Here is a 20849-nt window from a genome sequence, read left to right as displayed (position 1 = left end):
ACCGCTTTCAAATTCACATGTACGCTTTAACCGCTGACATCAGCGGTATGTATCGTTAGGTAATGGCCGCTGAAGAAGACGCCGATTATCAACGAGTCATATGGCGCAGAAGCAAACATGAGCCCCTACAAGATTAAGGGTTACTTATGGTATTGCCTCTAGTTCTCATCTCGCAGTCAAAGCGCTGCAGCAGACAGCCAAAAAAGCCGCTACATTCTACCCCCTCGCATCTTCCGTCATCCTCCGAGATTTTTATATGGACGACTTGTTAACCGGTAGCTCATACGAAACAAGCCTCAATAGTCTGCGCAAAGAAATATCCCGAATACTTGGAAATGGTTGCTTTGAACTGCGGAAGTGGGCATCAAACTCGCCATTCGTCATCCGCAATATCCCACTCGATGCAAGAGAGCACAATATATCTCATTTGCTTGCTGACGATGATACAGTACGCGCTTTAGGACTAATGTGGAATTCCACGGATGACTACTTATACTTCGACATCAAATTGGGGTCCCCACCGAAAAATCTCACCAAAAGATCGCTTTTGTCAGATTCCTGTCGATTATTCGATCCTACAGGGAAGCTGGAACCTTGGTCCCCAAAACGTTATTCCAACGACTCTGGCAGCATGGATTAGACTGGGATGATGCCGTACCAGAAGACATCGCCGTTTGCTGGCTGAATCATCGCGAGAATTTAAAATTACTTTCTGGACTCTAAATCCAAAGATGGCTTGGAACCCGAATGGAAGGTTCAAAGACAGATCTGCACTGCTTCGCAGACGCTTCACAGCAGGCGTACGCTGGTGTAGTATACGCTCGGACACGACATGCTGACGGCTCAATAACTGTAGCTATGGTAATTGCAAAAACAAAGCTCTCACGTCTCCGTTCTATTTCTATAGCTAAGCTCGAGTTGTGCGCCGCCGTTGAAGTGTCAAAACTCACACATCACGTTCAACAATCGTTAGCTGGACTGGTACCCAAAATATATGGATGGACGGACTCCATGAACGCATTGGCCTGGTTACAAAGCCACCCCAGCCGCTGGTCTGTATTTGTAGCGAACCGAGTCGCCACAGCACAGTCGAATATAGCATCGGAAGATTGGTCCAATGTATGTACAACCGATAATCCAGCTGATTGCGCATCAAGAGGTATGCAACCTGCGCAAATTATCCAGCATAAATTATGGTGGAATGGGCCTTCCCGGTTGGCGCAGGATGATAAATACTGGCCTAACTCACCATCAATACCATCGAAAGAGCTGGAACTGCACCCAAAGCGAATCCTGATATATGCTCGCTAGGTTTTCGCCGTTTTTACGTTTGAAACGCATTACAGCTTATTGGTTGCGATATATACGCAATTTGCGGGAAAAGCAAAGGCAAGGAGGTCCGTTAACATACGCAGAGTTACGTGCCGCCGAAGAATACTGGATACGTCAGGTGCAAAGGCAAGCATTCAACGAAGGAATCTGGTGTTGCCCACACTCTAAACCCATCTCGCTTCGCAGCGCACTAATTCGGCTCAACGTATTCCTCGACGACAACAACATATTAAGGGCGGGTGGTAGGATTCGGCGCTCCGCTGTATCGCCAGACATCAAGTTTCCTATCGTCTTACCGTCAAAGTCCATCATCGTAATCATGATAATTAATGACCTTCACAAAAGCCTCTTGCGCGGTGGACCACAACTTATGCAGACTGTACTACAACGTCGGTTTTGGGTAATGGGCGCACGAGGATTGGTTCGAAAAATCTTTCATAATTGTACTACGTGTCGACGTCAAAGTGCTATTCGACAGCAACAGATGATGGCCGACATACCAAGCTTTAGGGTTAACTACGCAGGTCGACCTTTCTCTGTCACCGGCGTAGATATGGCTGGCCCATTTAGCGTAAAATTCGCCAAAGGCCGCGGGTCAAAGTCTACCAAGGGCTATACAGCTGTTTTTATTTGCATGGCGACTGGCGCTATGCATCTGGAATTAGCGAGTAACTTATCCTCAGAGACCTGTTATCAGTGTTGTTAAAAGATTTGTCTCACGTCGAGGTTATTGCCGTACATACGTATCTGACAATGGAACTAATTTTGTGGGTGCTGAGAAGGATCTACGGACAGTATTTCAACAGGCGATGGACGATCCGAAAATCCAGCAGCTTTTTGCGAACTCTAGCGTAGAATGACAGTTTAATCCCCCAAGCGGTCCTCATATGGGCGGTTTTTGGGAGTCCGCTGTTAAGCGTGTAAAGTTCCACCTTCGGCGAGCCCTCGAATCGACCTTGTTGACGTGCGAAGAGATTTGTACCCTGATCACCGAAGTAGAGGCTTGCGTCAACTCACGCCCTTTGTGCCCGCTCTCGAGTGCTTCGTCTGACCTGGAAACATTGACTCCTGGTCACTTTTTGATTGGCGAGCCCCTCAAAGCATTACCCGAACCTACAATGCTCGATTTTAAGGGTAATATAAATCAACGATGGCAGCTTATATCCGCCGTACGTAAACATTTTTGGCGTCGCTGGCAGCTAGAATACCTTTCAACACTGCAAACTAGAGCTAAATGGGTGCGTCCGAAGAAAAACATACGAGAAGGGGACTTGGTCGTGGTGAGGGACGAACGTATTCCTCCTGCGAATTGGAAGCTAGCTCGTGTCGTCAAATGCCATCCTGGACAAGATGGTTATACAAGAGTAGTAGATATCAAAACTGCCGAAGGCCTGTTGACTAGGCCCATCGTAAAGCTTGTACCTATTTTATCATATGATGAAAAATCTCAGTAGTATATACTCATATTTTATGCATCACATAAGTTTGCACACTTTATTTTTTTTACAATTTTGTAATTTAACAATGTACAAATTATTGAACTACTCATTTAAGGAGGCCGGTATGTTCGCGCCTCTCACGCATATTCGCAATACACTTCCACTCTCTTAGCTTTGTCATTTAGTTAGTCTATGAGCTCAGTAATAAATGAACCAGTAAGCATTAAGCACGCGTCGTTTTAATTTACTCCGCTACAGCCGCAACAATGAGAAAAAGAAAAAGAAACCACAAACTAACGGAAAACCAAAGTCAGCTTGTTTCTCTTGTGGTCAAGTTAGTCATTGGAGACGGGATTGCATAGAGAAAAATAAGCAATCGAAAGACAGATCAAAGAAAGAGTCGAAATCATATGCTTTTTCTGCTCTTGATGACATTTTGGCGGCAAAATATGATGACGTATGGATAGCTGATTCTGCTGCAACTAAGAGTGTAACTCATCGCAAGGACTGGTTCATTGAATACTCAACTACAACGGAACAACGGGGTGTTAAACTGGCAAATGATGAAGTTATCGACGTTCTTGGCACTAGAACAATTAAGGTCGAAGCATTTGTCAACGGTAGCACGGAGACTCGTCGACTAGAAAACGTACGGTATGCACCGAAATCAACAGTGAACTTGTTATCAATTGGCCAGTTGACACGAAAGGGGTTTCGTGTGAAATTTGAAGCAAGCAAATGCATTGTTCTAAAATCAGAAGATTGTAGCAGTCGGGGTGAAAGATAAGAACGACTTGGTGTGGATGTTATTTCGTCCAGCAATTAAAAATCGTGCTAATTCATGCTTCGTTTCAAAAGAGTGCAATCCTTCGGCGTCGTTACAACAGTGGCACAGAAGGTTGGGTCATATCAACGTAGCTCATATTAAATCGATGGTTAATAAGAATTTGGTAAACGGAATCGAAGTCACTAATGCAAATGATTTTTTTTGCGAAGAGTGCCAGTTTGGTAAGTCTCATCGGAGCTAACATCCGTTAACTGAGAGGCGAGACGTGTCGAAGGGTGAATGTTTTCTCATTAACTTGTGTGGAAAAGTGGAAACGATGGGAATCGGTGGCCAAAATTATTTTTTTCTGTTGAAAGATGAAGCTACAACATTACGAACGGTTTTTTTCTTGGGACACGAGTCCGAAAGCAATGCGCATCTGGTAGAATTTTTGCCATTCGTCGAAAATTCCAAAGAATGCAAAGTAAAACGTATTCGATGCGACAACGGAACCGAGTTCATTAACCAAGACGCAAGAAACACATTAGCGAAGAGAGGTATTATGATTGAACGCATTGCACCAAATATTCCCGAGCAGAAAGGTCGCATCGAACAATGTTATTAGCAAGCAATATGGATAAATCATTATGGCCAGAGGCAGTTCGAACAGCGGTTTTTATTTTGAATCGAACGACAAAGTCAAAAAGTCGGAAAACCACACCCTATGAGCAGTGGTTTGGTGAGAAACCGTTTCTTGGTCACTTAAAAGTGTTTGGTACCATTGCGTATGCTCACATTCCTAAAGTTTTTAGCAAGAAATGGGACGTGAAATCAAAGAAAGTATTTTTGGTGGGATACGAGCCTACAAGCAAGAACTTTCGACTGTATGATCCTGAGTCAAGAAAAGTATTTGTAAAAGCGTAGTTAGTCAACGACGTAGCGTAAATGTAGGTTGACGTACGTAGCAGCATACAAAATTTACTGTTGATAGAGAGAGAGAGAAGCAACGGCAACGTCACAGCCATGCGGTGGTGAGTTTTCGTTAACACGCGAATCCCATTAGGTAGATCGTTTCAGCGTCAACGTACGTCTATGTTACGTCGTTGACGGTTTGCGTTTTAAGTTGCGACGTTAAATTTCATGAGAATTTTATTCGAAGCGAATCGTTAATTATACCCGAAGATGAATCAACGACCGAGAAGACGGAAGAGGTAATAAAAGTTATATCACCAAAAACGATAAAAACAATTGTAGAAAGTTCAAGTGAAGACGAAGAATACCATGATGTCGGTGACGCAGCGGTTAGTCCGAAGAAAAAGGATTATGACCCAAAGCGATCGGGCTTGCGCCCGAATCCAAAGCCAACTGAATTCTACCAGGCGGATATGGCCTTGTCAGCTATTTCGATTGAATCGTTGCCTTTCAGGAGGCGAAATTTTCCAATGAATCGAAACAATGGATGAAAGCAGTGCGGGAAGAAATAGATTCACTGAAAGAAAACGATACATGGGATCTTGTCGATCGACCGGGAAAATGCAAGGTGATAGGTAATAAGTGGGTGTTTAAATTGAAGATGTCTCCAAATGAGGAACCAAAGTACAAAGCTCGGCTTGTAGCCAAGGGTTATTCCCAATCTGCCGGCGTTGACTACAAGGACACGTTTTCTCCTGTCGGCCGTTATGAAACGGTTCGATGCATTTAAGCTATTACAGCAGTTGAAGACATGGAGATCGCACAATTTGATGTAAAAACAGCATTCTTAAATGGTGACCTGAAAGAAACTATTTACATGCAAGTACCGGATGGTCTCGAACAAGCATCGAGAGCCTGGAACTCAAAGTTTGCGGATTTTATTCAACGCTGTGGTTTGGAACAATCGAAGGCGGACACGTATTTTTTCTATGGATGCATCAGTTGAGAAAAGGTAATCGTTTTGCTGTGTGTTGATGGCTTAATTCTTTCCCACAGAAATTGCGCTATCGATGCATTGGTAAAGAAGCTAATAAATGAGTTTAAAATCACATTGAGAAACGGCGAATATTACGTTGGCATTGAAATCAAACGCGATCGATTAGCTAAAACAATAACTATCACGCAGGCATCGCATATTAACAAAATTGTCCAGAAATTCCGCATGAACGAATCGAAAATCGTTTCAACACCATTCGATGCTGGCACAATATTGACTAAGTCGAAACAAGAAGGTAACTCAAATTTTCCATATCGGCAGGCATGTGGATCGTTGACATACGCTGCAACAGTCGCGCGGCCGGATATTTCATATGCAGTGGGAGGTCAGTAAGTTTTTGGAAGCCCCTAATAGCACACACATTTGTGCCATCAAACGAGTTTTTCGTTATTTGAATCACACGAAATCACTGGTCATCACATATGTGAACTCGAACGAAGTGTCTTTGGTCGGTTACACGGATGCCGACTACGCAAGAGATTTGGACACCCGACGATCAACAACAGGGCATGCATTCAAGATAGGCAACGGTGTGATTACACGGAGAAGCCAAAGACAAAGTACGGTCGCACAGTCATCAACGGAACAGCTTCCGTTTATGGCCATTACTGAAGGTGCGAAAGAAGCTGTTCGGTTGCGACAGTTACTAAAGGATATTGGCCTACAACTTTGCACATTAACAATTTGAGTGCAATAAAGTTGGTGCAAAACCCAGAACTGCATCATCCACGTCAGGCTATTTTTCGTACGGGACCTGTACCAAAGTGGAAAAATACACTTGGAGCATGTCGGAAGCCGAGATCAATTGGCAGATGTCTTCACCAAACCCTTGACAAGGCAACTCTAAGAATCAAACGTAACCCGACTTGGCATGATGTGATGTAAGAGAATAAGTAAACTTTGAATTTGAAATTAATTTGTCATCTATCTATCTATGCATACGCTTTCTATTTTTGTAAATGTAAAAATGTTTGGAATGAGTGGGAGTGTTAATATTAGCATTCTAAAATATTTCTTGTATATGCGGCCACTCTGGTTTGACATTTAATCTCTGCACTACTGCTTTTGGCAAATCAGTGTAAACGAACCAACTGCTTTCTTTCTTATTCTTTATTATTGCAATTGTCATACTAAAAACATGTAAATTATAATCATTGAATTCTATATAGATATATACTAAACCGTGGCGTTTCTTTTAATACATCTGCGACTGCATAGGTATTTTTTCACATAAAGTCTATCTTAAACTGAAGCATTTTCATCTAAGTTAAGGGCCCGTTGTTCAATGTATAGCTATCATCAGTACATCATTATCGAAGATTTTGGCATCATGCATATAATATGTGATCGATAGAGCATATTCATGCCTATTACGGTATCCGACGAATGCCATCCGCGGGGAATGCGAATCGAATTGAGAAGATCTGGTATTCTCATAACCGATCGGCAATGGAGTTCGCGAATAAAAATTTGTTGATAAAGCAGTTCGCGGATTCACTGTATTCCCATAATCGTAATCGAAACGCAATAAGTGTCTTTTGCTCTAAGTGTCATTCGCTGAATAATTGTTGCGGATTTAATAAAAAAAATTGAAAATATCACGCAATAAGATGGAGTTCAATAAAAGGTGACTTATTTTTAACATTTTTTAGTAAATTATATGTGCTTATTATGTTTTCTAACAGAAGTCGTACCACAAACCGAGAACAATTCGCTTTAATGGCTGAACGGATGAAGCTCAACGGGGGCATTGCCAAAAGTATGTCCAATGAGCCACCAGAGGTAGTATCCGTGTTCTGGACATCACTTAGCACGGACTTAAATGCGTTAGGACCTCCAACAAAGTCCCTTGCCGAGTGGAAAAAAGTAAGAAAGTTGATTATTTATAAACCAATTTTATTAAACTTGAACTATTTTCAGGTATGGTCAGATTTTAAATCCTCCATAAAGAAAAAATTGTCTAACAACCGAATACAAATGCGAGCAACAGGTGGAGGTCCAAATAGGGAGGTACAATTGACTGCTTTGGAAGAGGAAGTTGCGCAGCTGGTGAATATTTATGACGCCGTTGCGGGAGTCTCCGGCAGGCACTGTGGTACGCCACAAGGCCCATCTCGTGGTAGCCACACAGACAGCGCAGCTTCCGAGCCATCTACCAGTGGTGCAGTAAACAGGGAAGAAGCTGATAATATGGAAAATGCTGAAAATTCAAATGGAAACAGTTCTTCACCTACGTCTCCGCAACCTCAACAGAGAGTGCCACAAAGGAGAACCCAATTGACGCTCCTTAAAACTCAGTTGGATATGCAAAAAAAATATTACGACAACGTCGTATGTAATTTAAAAAGTCAAAAAAGAAAAATGGAAGATGTAGCAAATAATTTAAAAAAAAATGCAAAAAACAATGAGCAGTCTCAACAACAACGTTGAGGGTATGCGCTCCATACTAGGGAACTTAGTTGCCGAGACAAAAAGACATAATTTGGTAACGGAACAATTATTGCGGCACAAGACCAAAGTTAAGGAGCAACTTTTAGAATTGGAGATACAGGGAGTGAAAAATGCGCTAAAGAAGTAGTAGATATAGTTTAAGTTTAGCTATGAAGGCAGCAATACATATCTAGTTTAGCTTTAGCCATGAAGGCAGCAATACATATTTAGTTTAGCTTTAGCCATGAAGGCAGCAATTTTATTTATAATAAAATAAAACTTATGACAAAAAACTTTGGAGCATTTGATTACGTAGTTGAACTGCTTCAGTATAATACCTCTCCGGTCGCTCGATTTCTTGGAAATCGGTGTCTGAATCTTCCTCATTAGTTACGTGATCAAGATACTCATCATGGATATTGTAGTGAATGCGTAAATTGTGTAGTGCCGCAGCTACATTGATTATTTTCACAGCCTTTTCAGGAGAATAATGAAGTTGGCGCGCAGACAGAAGACATCTACACCAGTTTTTCCAAACACCAATAGTTCTCTCTATAATGTTTCGCCCAGAACTATGCCATTTGTTAAAGCGACTTGAAGGAGTATTAGGTGCAGGGTTCTGAAAAGGAGTTATAAGCCAGGGTGCGAGACCGTACCCTGCGTCACCTAAGAATTAAATAAAAAATTATTATATGTAAAGAATATGAAGTTGAATAGTAAATTATATAATTTATAGTTATACCTAATAGTCGCAGATTTCGATTACCACCTTCATATTGTGCTTGGAAGTATTGTGATACGTCGCTGTTAGACCAAACAAATGAATCGTGAGCTGACCCTGAGTATTTCGCGTTAACGTACCTTATGCGCTGTTTATGATCACATATCTAAACCATGAAAAAAAAAATATATAAAACTATTGCAAAAAAAATGTACAAACTTACAACAAGCACATTGAGACTATAGAAGCCTTTTCTATTATAAAAAAGGTGAGAGTTTGAGCCTGTAGGTTTTGCTATCCTTATGTGCGTACCATCAATGCACATTACAATCCCGGGAATTTACGATTTGTTGTAAAAGTAACTCCGAGACTCCATTTGCTCCTCGTCATTCATTTTTAAATTCAACAACTTATCACACAACTCGTTTTCCAGAATATCAATAACCTCTGAAAATATCTTAGAAACTGTTGGTTGAGCCATACCAAGCATGTAGTCTTTGCCAACAGCATTTTGGTAGCTTCCTTCTGCTAAGATTCGCAGACATAAAGATAGCTTTTGTTGCCGACTAATTGCTGTGGATTTTATCACGGGAGGAATTTTACCGCAAATTATGCTTGAAATATGTTTATATGCATTTTTATTTACTCGAAATTGTTTAATAAACCTGTTGGAGACAAAAGTGTATATTCGCATGTGTGATCAAACTTTTATACTTATTTTGCTTACTCTATGTCTGTCAGTTTAAAAATGTTAGGTGCTCTATCCCTCACGGACCTTCTTACACTTGCGGAACTACTTTCATCTTCATCATTGTTAAAATAAAAAGCAATCGAATCCATTTTAACACAAATTTAATTTTTTCCAAACACAAATTAATTAAAAATGACAATTCGAGAAATGTCAAAAAGCGTTTGACACAATCCGCTGCGTGAGTCGATAAAGCAGCCATCCGACGTTTATGGGAATACCGCAAACTTCAACATGCGAGGGGAATGCGAATCGAATGCCATTCGCGGGAGTGGCATTCGTCGGATACCGTAATAGTCATGATTATATTTAACCGGAGGTAGAAGTTCCGATTTGTGTTAATCAGACATTGAACAACGGGCCCTAAGGGCCAATTTCAAATGAATATTTAACGGCACTTAAGTTTAATTGTGGATTGCTGTTTAAATTCCATTTAGCTTTCGTTGGGGTTCAGTTCAACTTTATCTAAATATGCCAATTAAAAGGCAGTACTTCTGCTTGTTCCTTGAAATTGTTGTTGCATTTGCTTGTTTGTTTACATTTTGTGCTGAACAGCTGATTGGTTTTTGGTGGGGTTGGTTAAACAACCTACCAATAAATCTTGGTTGTTTGCAGGGTGGGAAAAAACTCGGAGTTCGAGCGAGCGAGCGAGCAAACTCCTACTCAATGCCTCGCAGACAACGAGGCCGCAGCTCGTACTCGTAGCAGCAATGAGGCGAGGCACGAGAAGTTTGGCTCGCTCGCCAAACGAGCGAGCGCTGCTTGTTTGCTCGCGCTCCTATTAAACGAGCGAGGCTGTTGTGTGTTGCCTCGCTCGCAGTGCGAGGCGAGTAGCTGTCTGCATGCTCACTCTGCTAGGAAAGACGAGTGAGCGACGAGCGAGCGCTTCGAGTGTACTATACAACACATGCATTTTTGTGCATAAAAATGTGGGAATGTATGTCAATAGATTATGTACGAAAGTATGTTAATAATTGTAAGGTATTATAATAGGGCAGCATTTAAAACAACAAATAAAATTTATTACATACATAAACATAGATTATGGAATGAATTTTTTAGAGTTATATTCATACATGTGTACACACATAACATGCATATTTATATATGTTTGTATGTACGTATTTATGTATATATGCATTTATGTATGCATGTACATATGCATGTATTTTGTCTTTACAGAGAAAAGTAAGTCACGAAGATATTATAATCGTTTGTGCCGCAGAAACAAAAAACAAGTAAGCACTTGTTAACACCCCCAAAATAGTTTGCTACTTGTAGCAGTTATACTGTATACCTGAATGAAATATAGTCCTTGGTGAAAAAATTAATTTGTGGCCTGTTGTTCAAGGACATATGTACATACATATGTATGCATTATTTTTTTTTTTTTTTAACGGACGTTGGGATAGGGAAACTATCCATCAAGTGGCCCGTGCGAAACTCTCCAAAAGCCACCTCCCCGGAACCACTCGCGTATTACATCGGGGTGAGGCCGTGGCATAAACATGCCCCACGTCATACCGCCCTTTCCATAATCCCCCATCCACTAATGTGATTAGGGGTTCAGGAGCGTTTTGGTGTTCACAGGGTTTACCTGCAAAGAAATGCAAAAAATAAGATAAAAGAAGATATTTTGAACACAAGTAACTTGAACTATTTCCTCTTTCTAAGCGGCGGCGTTGCTCTCTGATCCTTAGCTTTGCCATTATTTCTCTGCTTATATTCTTTAATGTGCCCCATACTTTTTTATCATTCAACATGTGTTCAACGATATTTTCCGTACTCAGGCCATCTTGAGTCAACGTATTTAATTTCTCTCTTTCTGATGAAAACGAAGGACACTCGAAAAGTACATGTTCAGCGGTTTCCGGGACATTTTCACATGTATTACATGCCGTCGAGTCATCGTGACCATAATAGTGCAGGTACTGTCGAAAGCAACCCATGGCCACTAAGCAATTGAGTCATATAAAAATCAACTTCGCCATGCGATCTGTATAGCCAAGCTTCGATGCTCGAATGAGTCGGAAAGTCCAGCGCCCAGAGGAAGACGAGGCCCAGCGTTGCTACCATAGTGATGGGCTTATTTGGCGCTCGGCCGCGATCTCGGATTTTGAGAGGGCTCTGCCTTTTGTTCGGGCCGTCATATAGGTACGCCGGATTTCGTTAGCCAACAAATCGGCAGGCATAATACCAGCTATGACGCAGGCTGCATCATGCGAAACTGTCCGGAAAGCGCTGCAAACGCGCAGGGCACTAAGACGGAAAACAGAGTTTACAAGCTTAGCATAGGACTTTTGCTGCAGTGCATGACCCCAGACGGGGCCGCGTACATTATAACTGATTCAGTAACTTTTGTTAGCAGTTTTCTGCGGTTTTGACCTGGACCGCCTACATTTGCCATCAGTCTAGCTAACGCGCTTTGAACTTTTGCCGCTTTTGTACTTACCATTTCAATGTGAACTTTGTAAGATAACCTTGCATCAATCATTACGCCTAGATACCTCACTGCTGGTAATGTATCAAAGACATACCCGTTTATATTCAAGATTGCGGTCTCTTTTTCTTTCTACTTGTTATGAGTACACCTTCTGTTTTCTCGATTGCTAAGTTCAGCTCCCTCGCTGTAAGCCAGTCGATGACTATTTTGTAAGCATTTGTTGTGGCCATTTGCACCCTATTTATGTCTTTAGCCACAACCACCAAAGCGATGTCATCGGCATAGCCAATTATTTTAACTCCTTTTGGAATGGGTAGACGCAATACGCCATCGTAGGCTATGATCCACAAAAGTGGGCCAAGGACGGAACCTTGGGGAACTCCTCTGGAGACTCTATAGCTTACTTTGCCTCTTTCCGTGTTGTAGGACAAAACTCTATTAGGTAGATAACTGTTAATTATATTAATTAAATACTGTGGTGTATGAATAATTTGAAACGTATTTATAACGTGCGACCAGCTCAAAGAGTTAAAAGCATTTTTTACATCTAGGGTGACTACAGCACAATATTCCTTGGACCCATTTTTCCAACGCTTACCCTTAATAGATTCTTCAGCAATGTCGGTAACGCTGCGTATAGCATCGACAGTTGACCTACCCTTTCGAAACCCGAATTGAGTGTCTGACAGACATTCTTTGGTATCGATATGCTGCCACAAGCGATTGCAAACGATGCGTTCGAGTAACTTACCTAAGGAATCAATCATACATAGGGGCCTATAAGAACTAGGTTCACCTTGTGGTTTATTGGGCTTTGGAAGTAAGACTAATCTTTGCTTCTTCCATTTATTCGGGAATACTCCGAGAGTCGTCAACTGCAGTTTTAATAGCAATGTTGGGAATACCATCAGGACCTGGAGATTTATTGTTCTTTAGCCGTTTGGCCGCGCATTTGATTTCATCAGGCTCAAGTGGCGGATAGTAAACATTTGTATGTGTTCCACTTGGTACCGGCCCTGGGCTAGTTTCCGCTTTCGGGAACAGTGTTTCTACTATTTTTTTAAGTAGTACCGGGCAAGTAGGTGTCCGCATTTGGCTACTGTTGAATTTTTTCATAACGACTTTGTAGGCACCGCCCCACGGGTATTCATCAATTTCGTTACACAAGTCTTTAAAACACGCTTTCTTGCTATTTTTAATTGCAATCTTTAACCGTCTCCGTAAAGATTTAAAATGGTCTCTTTGGGCGTCCGTTCTTATTCGCTGACATTTTCTTCTGGCTTTATTGCATTCAGATCGAAGCTCAGCTATTTCCGGTGTCCACCAGTAAACCCGCTTTCTTGTAATTTTGTTGCCCTTTTTGCTCATTGACGCATCGCATGCCCTGATAACAGCTTTTGAGAGCTCTTCTGAAAGAGCTTCCGCATTATCTGGTGTTTCACTAACGTCCCTGATACCATCCAGTACTAGTTTAAACATATTTGGGTCGAACGATTCTTTATACCATCCTTTACCATACTTTTTGAAACATCTGCTAGAAGGGTTTCTTACATCACAGATTTCAATTAAAATCGCTAAATGATCACGCTGGGTATAAATGTCACTAATCTTCCAAGTGGTTTTTGGTGCCAGTGATTGAGTGCAAAATGCAATGTGAACGACGGAGCCCCTGCCATTTTTCTCAAAAGTGTTTTTGTTACCTGTATTCAGTAAGAACAAGTCGAGTGGTGCAAATGCCTTTAATAGGGCATGCCCTCGTCGGTTTGTTCTAACGCTTCCCCATTCAACGGCCCATGCATTAAAGTCACCCGCTATAAGCTTTGGAGAATATAACATGGCGTCTTCAACTAGTCTATCTAGAAAAGATTCAAATTCTTGATAACTCAGGCTCGGTGGTGCATAGCAGCTATAGATATATATCCCGCCGATCTTACCTCTGACAAAATACTCCTGACTATAAGGTTTCTCAGCAAGACACTGCTCCCCATTGACCCATATAGCAGATGTTTCTTTTTTATGTATGCATGTATATATGGATATGTAGACATGGGAAAATTTGCGTAGACAAAGAATAGATACCGGTTCGCATACAACTTTGGCGTTGCGTTGGCGTCGAACTTCAAAGCCGTCCACATATCCAAAATTTGGCAACACTAAGGCCAACACAAAGTAGAAAGATCGCCGCGTCGGTCGCCAGCTGTTGCAAATAAATAAAATTAAATTAAATCTTTTTTCCTTTTAATCAAATGAAGGCAAGAAATATAATTTTTCATGCAATTTGATATGAAATATTAATTTATCTCTCGTTAATATGTTAATTTAGTGGCCAAAGTAGTCTCTGCCAAGCTTCATTGTAGAACGCATACTTTTAACTTGCGTTCTGTCAAACCAACGGCAACTACAAAGTCAACGCGAAAGTTCTATGTGGACCAGCCTTAATTATCAATTGGTAGTTTGTATTATCCTATATACATACATATGTATGGGGGCTAAACCATGAATATTCATTTGAAAATGCTGATGTCCTACTCATATATGAAATGAAAGACAAAATAATGATTTTTGTAAATATTATATTCTCATTTATACATATGTAACATAGTTACTTAGTCAAATTACTTAGTAATTACTTGTATGTAAGAATACAAAGACAAATTATTTATCAGAAGCATTGCAAGCTCTCAAAAAAGCAAAATCGCTACACCGAAAAAAGTATTTGAAAAACCGCATAAATTCAAATCCGCATAAAAAAGAACCGCATAAAAAGAGACCTAAGTATATAAGTTGAAATTTTATAAGAAATTATTGAACATTAAAAACATTATACCTACATAGATATGTATGCACATATGTGCCTACGTAGTAGATAAAACTGGTCAAAATTGCACGAATCTATTCTTCTGTGCATGAGAATACATACATAAATATATACATACTAGCTGTACCCTGCCACGCTTTGCTGTGGCATATTCCTATTACATAGATGATAAATGATTAACGAAACAAAGCATATAAGTTCGATTTTGTAATATATAAGTACTTGTGTGCACACAATATTTGTCGTTTTGCCATTCTTTGCATAGATATCAAGGATATCTGGTTTGCCGACACGGGAACATGCAACATCTGAGAAGCAATCCGCATCTAAATCTAAACCACACTTTCCAAAGGTTGACCTTGGGCATTATTGATTGCGATTCCGAATGCCAATCGCATTGGGAATTGCAATCTTTTAAATTGAAAGTGCGTATCGGTCGGAATCATGGGAATTCTTCACCTTTGCCACAATGTAGTCTATTTCAGGCAAGCATTTATCTCGCCCGCTAGTGTTAATCGAGAAATTACAGGCAATGTTTGCATTGAATCTCCTGAGAGCAACATCAATGCATTCCCGTGGTTAAACGTTTCCATGCAAATCTCGCGACAATCGATCAAAAACCTCAAGCAATTTTTTGTGGGCAATTGTACACTTATCCCAAACAATGAGTCTAAATTTTCGTAACACTTTTTCCATACAGGATCTTCTGGAAATATAGCACGTATGATTGCCGAATTAGCAATTCTTTCACCTAATAACAATGTCGCAGAAATTCCAGGCGGAGCCCAAGCTAAGGTTATGTAATTTTTTGAACGAACCGTCCCCGAATCAATCTGATAAGGAATGTTTTCCTAGTTCCTCCAGGCGTATCCAAGAATAAGGTCCCCAGATATCATTTTCTTCTTCTTATTTGACGCTGGAACCGCCTAAGCTATTAGGCCGAGCTCGACAAAGAACGTCAGTCGTTTATCTCTGTGGTAACTGACGCCAATAGGAAATGCCACGTGAAGCCAAATCCTTCTCCAGTTGGTCTCTCCATTGCAATGGGGGCCAACTCTTTGTCTGGTACGACCAGCGGATTACGAGATGAATACTTTCAGACCTGGAACGTCGGATCCCATTCGAATGGCATGTCCAAGCCAACGGTGCCGCTGTATTTTCATTCGCTGCACTATGTCTATATCGTTGTAAAGCTCATACAACTCATCGTTCCATCGTCTGCGATACTCCCCGTCTCCAAGGCGGAGAGACCTGTAAATCTTTCGTAAGATCTTTCTTTCGAATACTCCATTGTCATTGTCTAAGCTTCTGCGCCATAAACCCGCTCAGGAATGATGAGTGACTTATAGAGTGTGGTTTTTGTACGTCAAGAGAGAACTTTACTCCCGAATTGCCTACTCAGTCCAAAGTTGCACTTTTTGGCTAGAGTAGTTCTGAGTTGGATTTATATGCTGACATTATTATCGGTGTTAATGCTGGTTCCCAAGTAAACGAAACTCTTAACTTTCTCGAAATTACAACTGGCAACAGTGACGTGGGTGCCAAGGTGCGAATGCCCTGACTGTTTATTTGATGTTGTTATCGTTCGTTATCCAACTTGGAAAAGGCAGAACAGACTTCGAGGTTTTTGTTACCGATGATGTCGATGTCATCGGCACACGCCAGAAATTACACGCAGCTCTTATTATGTTAACACTTGCATCAGGCGATCGTAAATGCCCTTCTGAATTCGCTTTAATTTGGGAATGTTTGTTATAACAGGAGTTCGCAATAGTAATAATAATAATAATAATCATAATAATATTATCTATTGTTATTCAAAATTTCTTTACTCGCAATATACTTAGCAGGCTTTGGCGACCGAACGAAATTTACTTGTTTTATAATGTAAAGGAATGGTGGCAACAATTTTAAGTTTTCATTATTTAATTTCATGGGATATTTTTATGTTTTCGTTACGCTTTATATAATTTTTTCATTTATATAAGCAGCTCTTTATTACTTTTTTCATTGTCTGGAGGGGCCAGGAAGCCGGGTGTTAGCTATGCTAGCGCCACTAAGCGCATTAGACTGCCAGTTCTGCCGAAGGCTTTCCCTGAGAGTACACTCACTCGTGAGGATCAGGGAAAGATTGAGGACGCCATTGTGGAGGAGATGGGTAAGGGTTGGAGGTCAATACTCCAATTCGACGGCATCTTCTTTCGTCCAGGCCTTATACTGGTCGACTGTTTGGATGCAGAATCAGCCGAATGGTTGCGCGAAATTGTCCCAAAACTGCCTGACTGTGATGGTGCGGAACTGACTACGTGCGATGGGGACAACATACCCAGGGTGCACGTAATCACTACGTACCTACCAAAAGCTGCAGGAGTGGACACGCAGAAACTGCTGAACCTCATTATAGCACAAAATGAGGGAATGCATACCGACCTATGGAAGGTTTATAGGAGCAATGATGAGAAGACAGGCAAACTGCTAACGATCGGGATTGACGACCGGTCGTTGGACGCTATCAAAAAGAAAAACTGCATCCTACGATACAGGTTTGGTAGTGTTCCAGTGCATGTTGCCAAGGGCAGGGAACCGAAGGCGAAGATAGTCAAGCCAGGTACTCCACCGGGTGGTTCGGAATTACCGAAGGAGGTGGCTGAGATGGTAGCCGTGGAAGCAGCTAGGAACGCGGTAGTAGAGGAAGTCAGTCTTTTACCTCATGAGATGGAGGGTATAGACGACTTCGACCTCGGGCTACTGACCATTTGTGCTGATGACGACTCGGAGAGAGCCACCTTGTCAGAGTTTGACGAAACTCTGACAACGGACGAAGACGATGAACGCCAATAACTGCGACGATGACCAGCACTAAGGTTGCACAAATAAATCTACACCATGCGAGGGCCGCGTCTGCGGTTATCGCTAGGGCAACCCTCAGGTCTACACTGGGAATAGTGCTGGTACAAGAACCCTGGGTCGTCAGGGGCCAAATAAGAGGTTTGGCAGTAGAAAACAGGCAGGTAATTTGGGATACTCGGTGTACGAATCTTAGGGCGTGCTTGTTAATAACTAATAGCTTGAAACATATATGTCTTTCAGATTTCCTGTCGAGGGTTCTAGTAGCGGTCCAAGTCCCAGACAACATCGACGAGACCATCCGGGACATCGTAGCTGCATCGGGCTACTTCCCAGGAGATGACACGCACGGCCTACCAGAGCTTGTCACTAAACTGGTGAAGTACTGCGAGGCTAGGAAGCTATCCCTGATACTCGGGTGTGATGCAAATGCGCATAGAAGGCATGGGGGAGCAGTGACACCAACCAAAGGGGTGAGTACCTTCTTGAATTTATCCTTAGAAATAAATTAGAAATCTTTAATGTTGGGAACATACCAACATTTGCGACCCGCGCAAGGGAAAAGGTCCTTGATATTACCATAGGGAATACTCAAACGAAAACGCTAGTGAAAGAGTGGACAGTATCCAATGAACCCTCCATGTCAGATCATAGAATAATAAGGTTTGACATTGAAGCAACCCCTCCTATACATAGAGTTTTAAGAAATCCCAGGAAGACAGACTGGGAGAAGTTCAAAGACAACCTGAGGTTGAATGTAGCACAACCTGGGCTAGGTCGGAAGATCAGGAACGAAAAAGAACTAGAATTCGTTACAAAGCGCTTCAATGAACTACTCATTGACGCATATGAAGACAGTTGTCCTATAAGTAAGGTACGTTCCTCCAGGGATGTACCCTGGTGGAACAACTTAAGTAAACTCATAACCAAAGTCCGGAAACTGTTCAATCGAGCAAAACGAACCGGGGAGTGGTCAGAATACAGAAACACCTTAACTCTGTACAACAAAGAAATAAGGGAATCTAAGCGTTTAAGCTTTAGGAACTTCTGTGAAAGCATAGAAGATACTACGGAGGCAACAAGACTCTATAGACTCTATATAAGGTAATGGCAAAAACGAACTGTATTTCGTCCGCAAATCTACGGAAGAGTGATGGGAGTTTCACTGGGAGCGAGGAGGAGAAGATCAAACTTCTCATAGATACTCACTTCCCAGGATCTACATCTTATTCCGAAACAGATCGGACTGAGCAGTGCAGTAAAATAAGCAGAGGAAACTGGTTAGTGGCTAAGGAAATATGCTCCAAGCCCCGGCTCAGGTGGGCGGTAAATACCTTCAAACCACTGAAGTCACCGGGAGCGGATGGAATTTTCCCTGGCATGCTACAGCAGGGCTTAGAATGCGTGATTGGACCGCTATTAAAAATAATTAGAAGCAGCATAGCATGGGGTTATATACCAGATGCGTGGAGAAGAGCGAAGGTTGTTTTCATCCCGAAGGTTGGAAAGAAGGACCCACTTCATCCAAAATCCTTCAGGCCGATCTGCCTGACCTCATTTGTACTAAAAGCTTTAGAAACGGTAGTAGATAACTATGTAAGGACTACGGTCTTATTGAACTATCCGCTGAATTCGCGCCAGCATGCATATTTGGCGGGCCGCTCTACTGAAACCGCGCTGACATGCGCACTTCAAGATAGCTTAGAAAATAAGGAGACTGCTATATGCGCTTTTCTGGACATCGAGGGGGCGTTTGACAACACCTCACATGCTGCAATAAACAGTGCTTTGATAAGCAGGGGGTAAACAATACCCTCGTAGCCTGGATTAATTGCATGCTCCGCACCAGAAGGGTAGAAATACAAACCTGTACGAATAATACAGTTGTTGCCGGAACAACAAGGGGCTGTCCACAGGGTGGAGTGTTATCTCCACTACTATGGAATATAGTCGTCGACGGACTGCTCCAAGAGCTAACAGATACTGGACTAACCTGCCAGGGGTACGCCGACGACATTGTAATATTATGCAGGGGGAAATTCGAAAACACCCTGTGGCGAAAAGAGCTTTACTACGGATGACTGGTACCAATATCGGGGCAGCAGGGTGTCTTGGTCGTGGGAGGTTAGATATTCTTACGAAAAAAGTTCCCTGAAATTGCAATACCGAGGGATACCATGCATCCGAGGCTCAGCTTTACAAAGAGGTTTAAGACTGAACTGAGTAATAAGAAGAGCTGGGCAGGCATATCCGAGACATATCGGATAAACCAAAACATGATTACCTGGTACACTGATGGCTCATTGATCGACAACTCAACTAGTTGACCGAGGATAAGATACTCGGAACCCATGGGGAAACATATGTCTATTTTCCAGGCTGAAACATACGTCATAGAAAGATGCGCGGACTTTATTATCAAGCGAAACTACCGGAATCAGAACATCGCGATCTTGACTGACATCCGAGCGGCTATCAAGGCCCTCAGATCTCACCAGGTAATATCTCAACTGGTGATGGAGTGCCTCGACAAGCTGAATACTCTTGGTCTGACCAATCGGGTTTGGGTTCTCTGGATTCCGGGACATATTGGTATTAAAGGAAACGAATCAACCCCTTTCACCGGTCCAAAACCTTTCTGCGGCCTGGAAAAGGGGCACTCTCTAAACTAGTTCGGCTAGAGGAAGAAGCTCAGAGGAATCACTACTGGGATAATCTACCAGGTCTAGAGCAGTCCAAAGCACTTTTAGGAACATATAACCTAAAACGCTTCAAGGAATGTATGAGCTTATCAAAGAATAACTTAAGAATTGTTACAGGAATCCTGACAGGACACTGCAGGCTGAACTATCACCTGACTAAATTGGGAGTTTACTCGCATGAGCGATGCAGATTTTGCAGGATGGAAAACGAGACTGCACAGCACATCTTAGAAGAATGTCCTGCACTGATGCATAAACGCAAAAGGCACCTGGGTGAACATCTGACAACCAAAGGCGAAGTGAAATCCGTAGACTTAGGTTCTATACTAAAGTTTCTCTCGGATACTGTATTAATAGACACACTATAATCCATGAAGGGGGTACAATAGATCTTAAGGTCGCAGTGCTCTATCCCAAACAATAATAATAATAATAAACTGTCTGGATTTGGATAAGAGAAAACATTAAAAAAAAATTCTCTGATAAAGCTTTCCCAATCACTTTCCGTTTCGAATCAGTTATGTAATAGTTCATTTAATTTCAATATTTTCAAAAATATTTCCAGCAGTTATCTTTCTTAAATCTCTTTTATTAAATATCTATATTGTAATATATATTCTTTTATCAATTAAAT

General features: G+C 41.7%; 3 protein-coding genes and 1 long non-coding RNA gene across 5 annotated transcripts; 2 read left to right on the top strand and 2 right to left on the bottom strand.

Annotated features, from left to right (window-relative positions):
* The first annotated feature begins 6873 nt into the window (after nucleotides 1–6873).
* Nucleotides 6874–8222, top strand: LOC118742278. 2 transcript variants are annotated; one of them, XM_036474233.1, is made up of 3 exons: nucleotides 6874–7133; nucleotides 7192–7372; nucleotides 7427–8222. In XM_036474233.1, exons 1-3 carry the CDS (start codon nucleotides 7117–7119, stop codon nucleotides 7934–7936), a joined length of 708 nt encoding a protein of 235 aa, XP_036330126.1. In that variant the 5' UTR covers nucleotides 6874–7116; the 3' UTR covers nucleotides 7937–8222. The 2 variants fall into 2 exon arrangements, with proteins under 2 accessions (XP_036330126.1, XP_036330125.1); XM_036474232.1 differs by having other exon boundaries at nucleotides 7192–8222.
* Nucleotides 8223–8313: 91 nt separating this feature from the next.
* Nucleotides 8314–8762, bottom strand: LOC118742279. Its single transcript, XR_004993355.1, has 2 exons — nucleotides 8679–8762; nucleotides 8314–8602 (listed from the first exon to the last, which is right to left on the bottom strand). It is a non-coding gene; the product is annotated as an uncharacterized LOC118742279 (long non-coding RNA).
* A 28-nt stretch (nucleotides 8763–8790) lies between these two features.
* LOC118742277 lies at nucleotides 8791–10103 on the bottom strand. Its single transcript, XM_036474231.1, has 2 exons — nucleotides 9385–10103; nucleotides 8791–9322 (listed from the first exon to the last, which is right to left on the bottom strand). The coding sequence occupies exons 1-2, from the start codon at nucleotides 9495–9497 to the stop codon at nucleotides 8998–9000; spliced, it is 438 nt and encodes a 145-aa protein (XP_036330124.1). The 5' UTR covers nucleotides 9498–10103; the 3' UTR covers nucleotides 8791–8997.
* A 254-nt stretch (nucleotides 10104–10357) lies between these two features.
* Nucleotides 10358–17507, top strand: LOC118743579. The gene is made up of 3 exons (XM_036476344.1): nucleotides 10358–10367; nucleotides 15367–15466; nucleotides 16658–17507. The coding sequence occupies exons 1-3, from the start codon at nucleotides 10358–10360 to the stop codon at nucleotides 17505–17507; spliced, it is 960 nt and encodes a 319-aa protein (XP_036332237.1).
* The last annotated feature ends 3342 nt before the right edge of the window (nucleotides 17508–20849 follow it).

Source organism: Rhagoletis pomonella, unplaced genomic scaffold (genome assembly GCF_013731165.1).
Source record: "Rhagoletis pomonella isolate Grant_MI unplaced genomic scaffold, Rhpom_1.0 Rhpom_scaffold_00007, whole genome shotgun sequence".
Classification (NCBI taxonomy): domain Eukaryota; kingdom Metazoa; phylum Arthropoda; class Insecta; order Diptera; family Tephritidae; genus Rhagoletis; species Rhagoletis pomonella.
This window is presented reverse-complemented; position numbering and strand designations above follow the sequence as displayed.

What these genes read in the sequence shown, in the direction of transcription:
- LOC118742277 (XM_036474231.1), bottom strand. Translation starts at nt 9,497, where the DNA reads ATGGATTCGATTGCTTTTTATTTTAACAATGATGAAGATGAAAGTAGT. An exon ending in TTTAAACTGACAGACATAGA is followed by an intron (nt 9,323 to 9,384) that starts GTAAGCAAAATA and finishes TGTCTCCAACAG; the next exon opens with GTTTATTAAACAATTTCGAG.
- LOC118743579 (XM_036476344.1), top strand. An exon ending in GGAGCCCAAGCTAAGGTTAT is followed by an intron (nt 15,467 to 16,657) that starts GTAATTTTTTGA and finishes TTATATAAGCAG; the next exon opens with CTCTTTATTACTTTTTTCAT.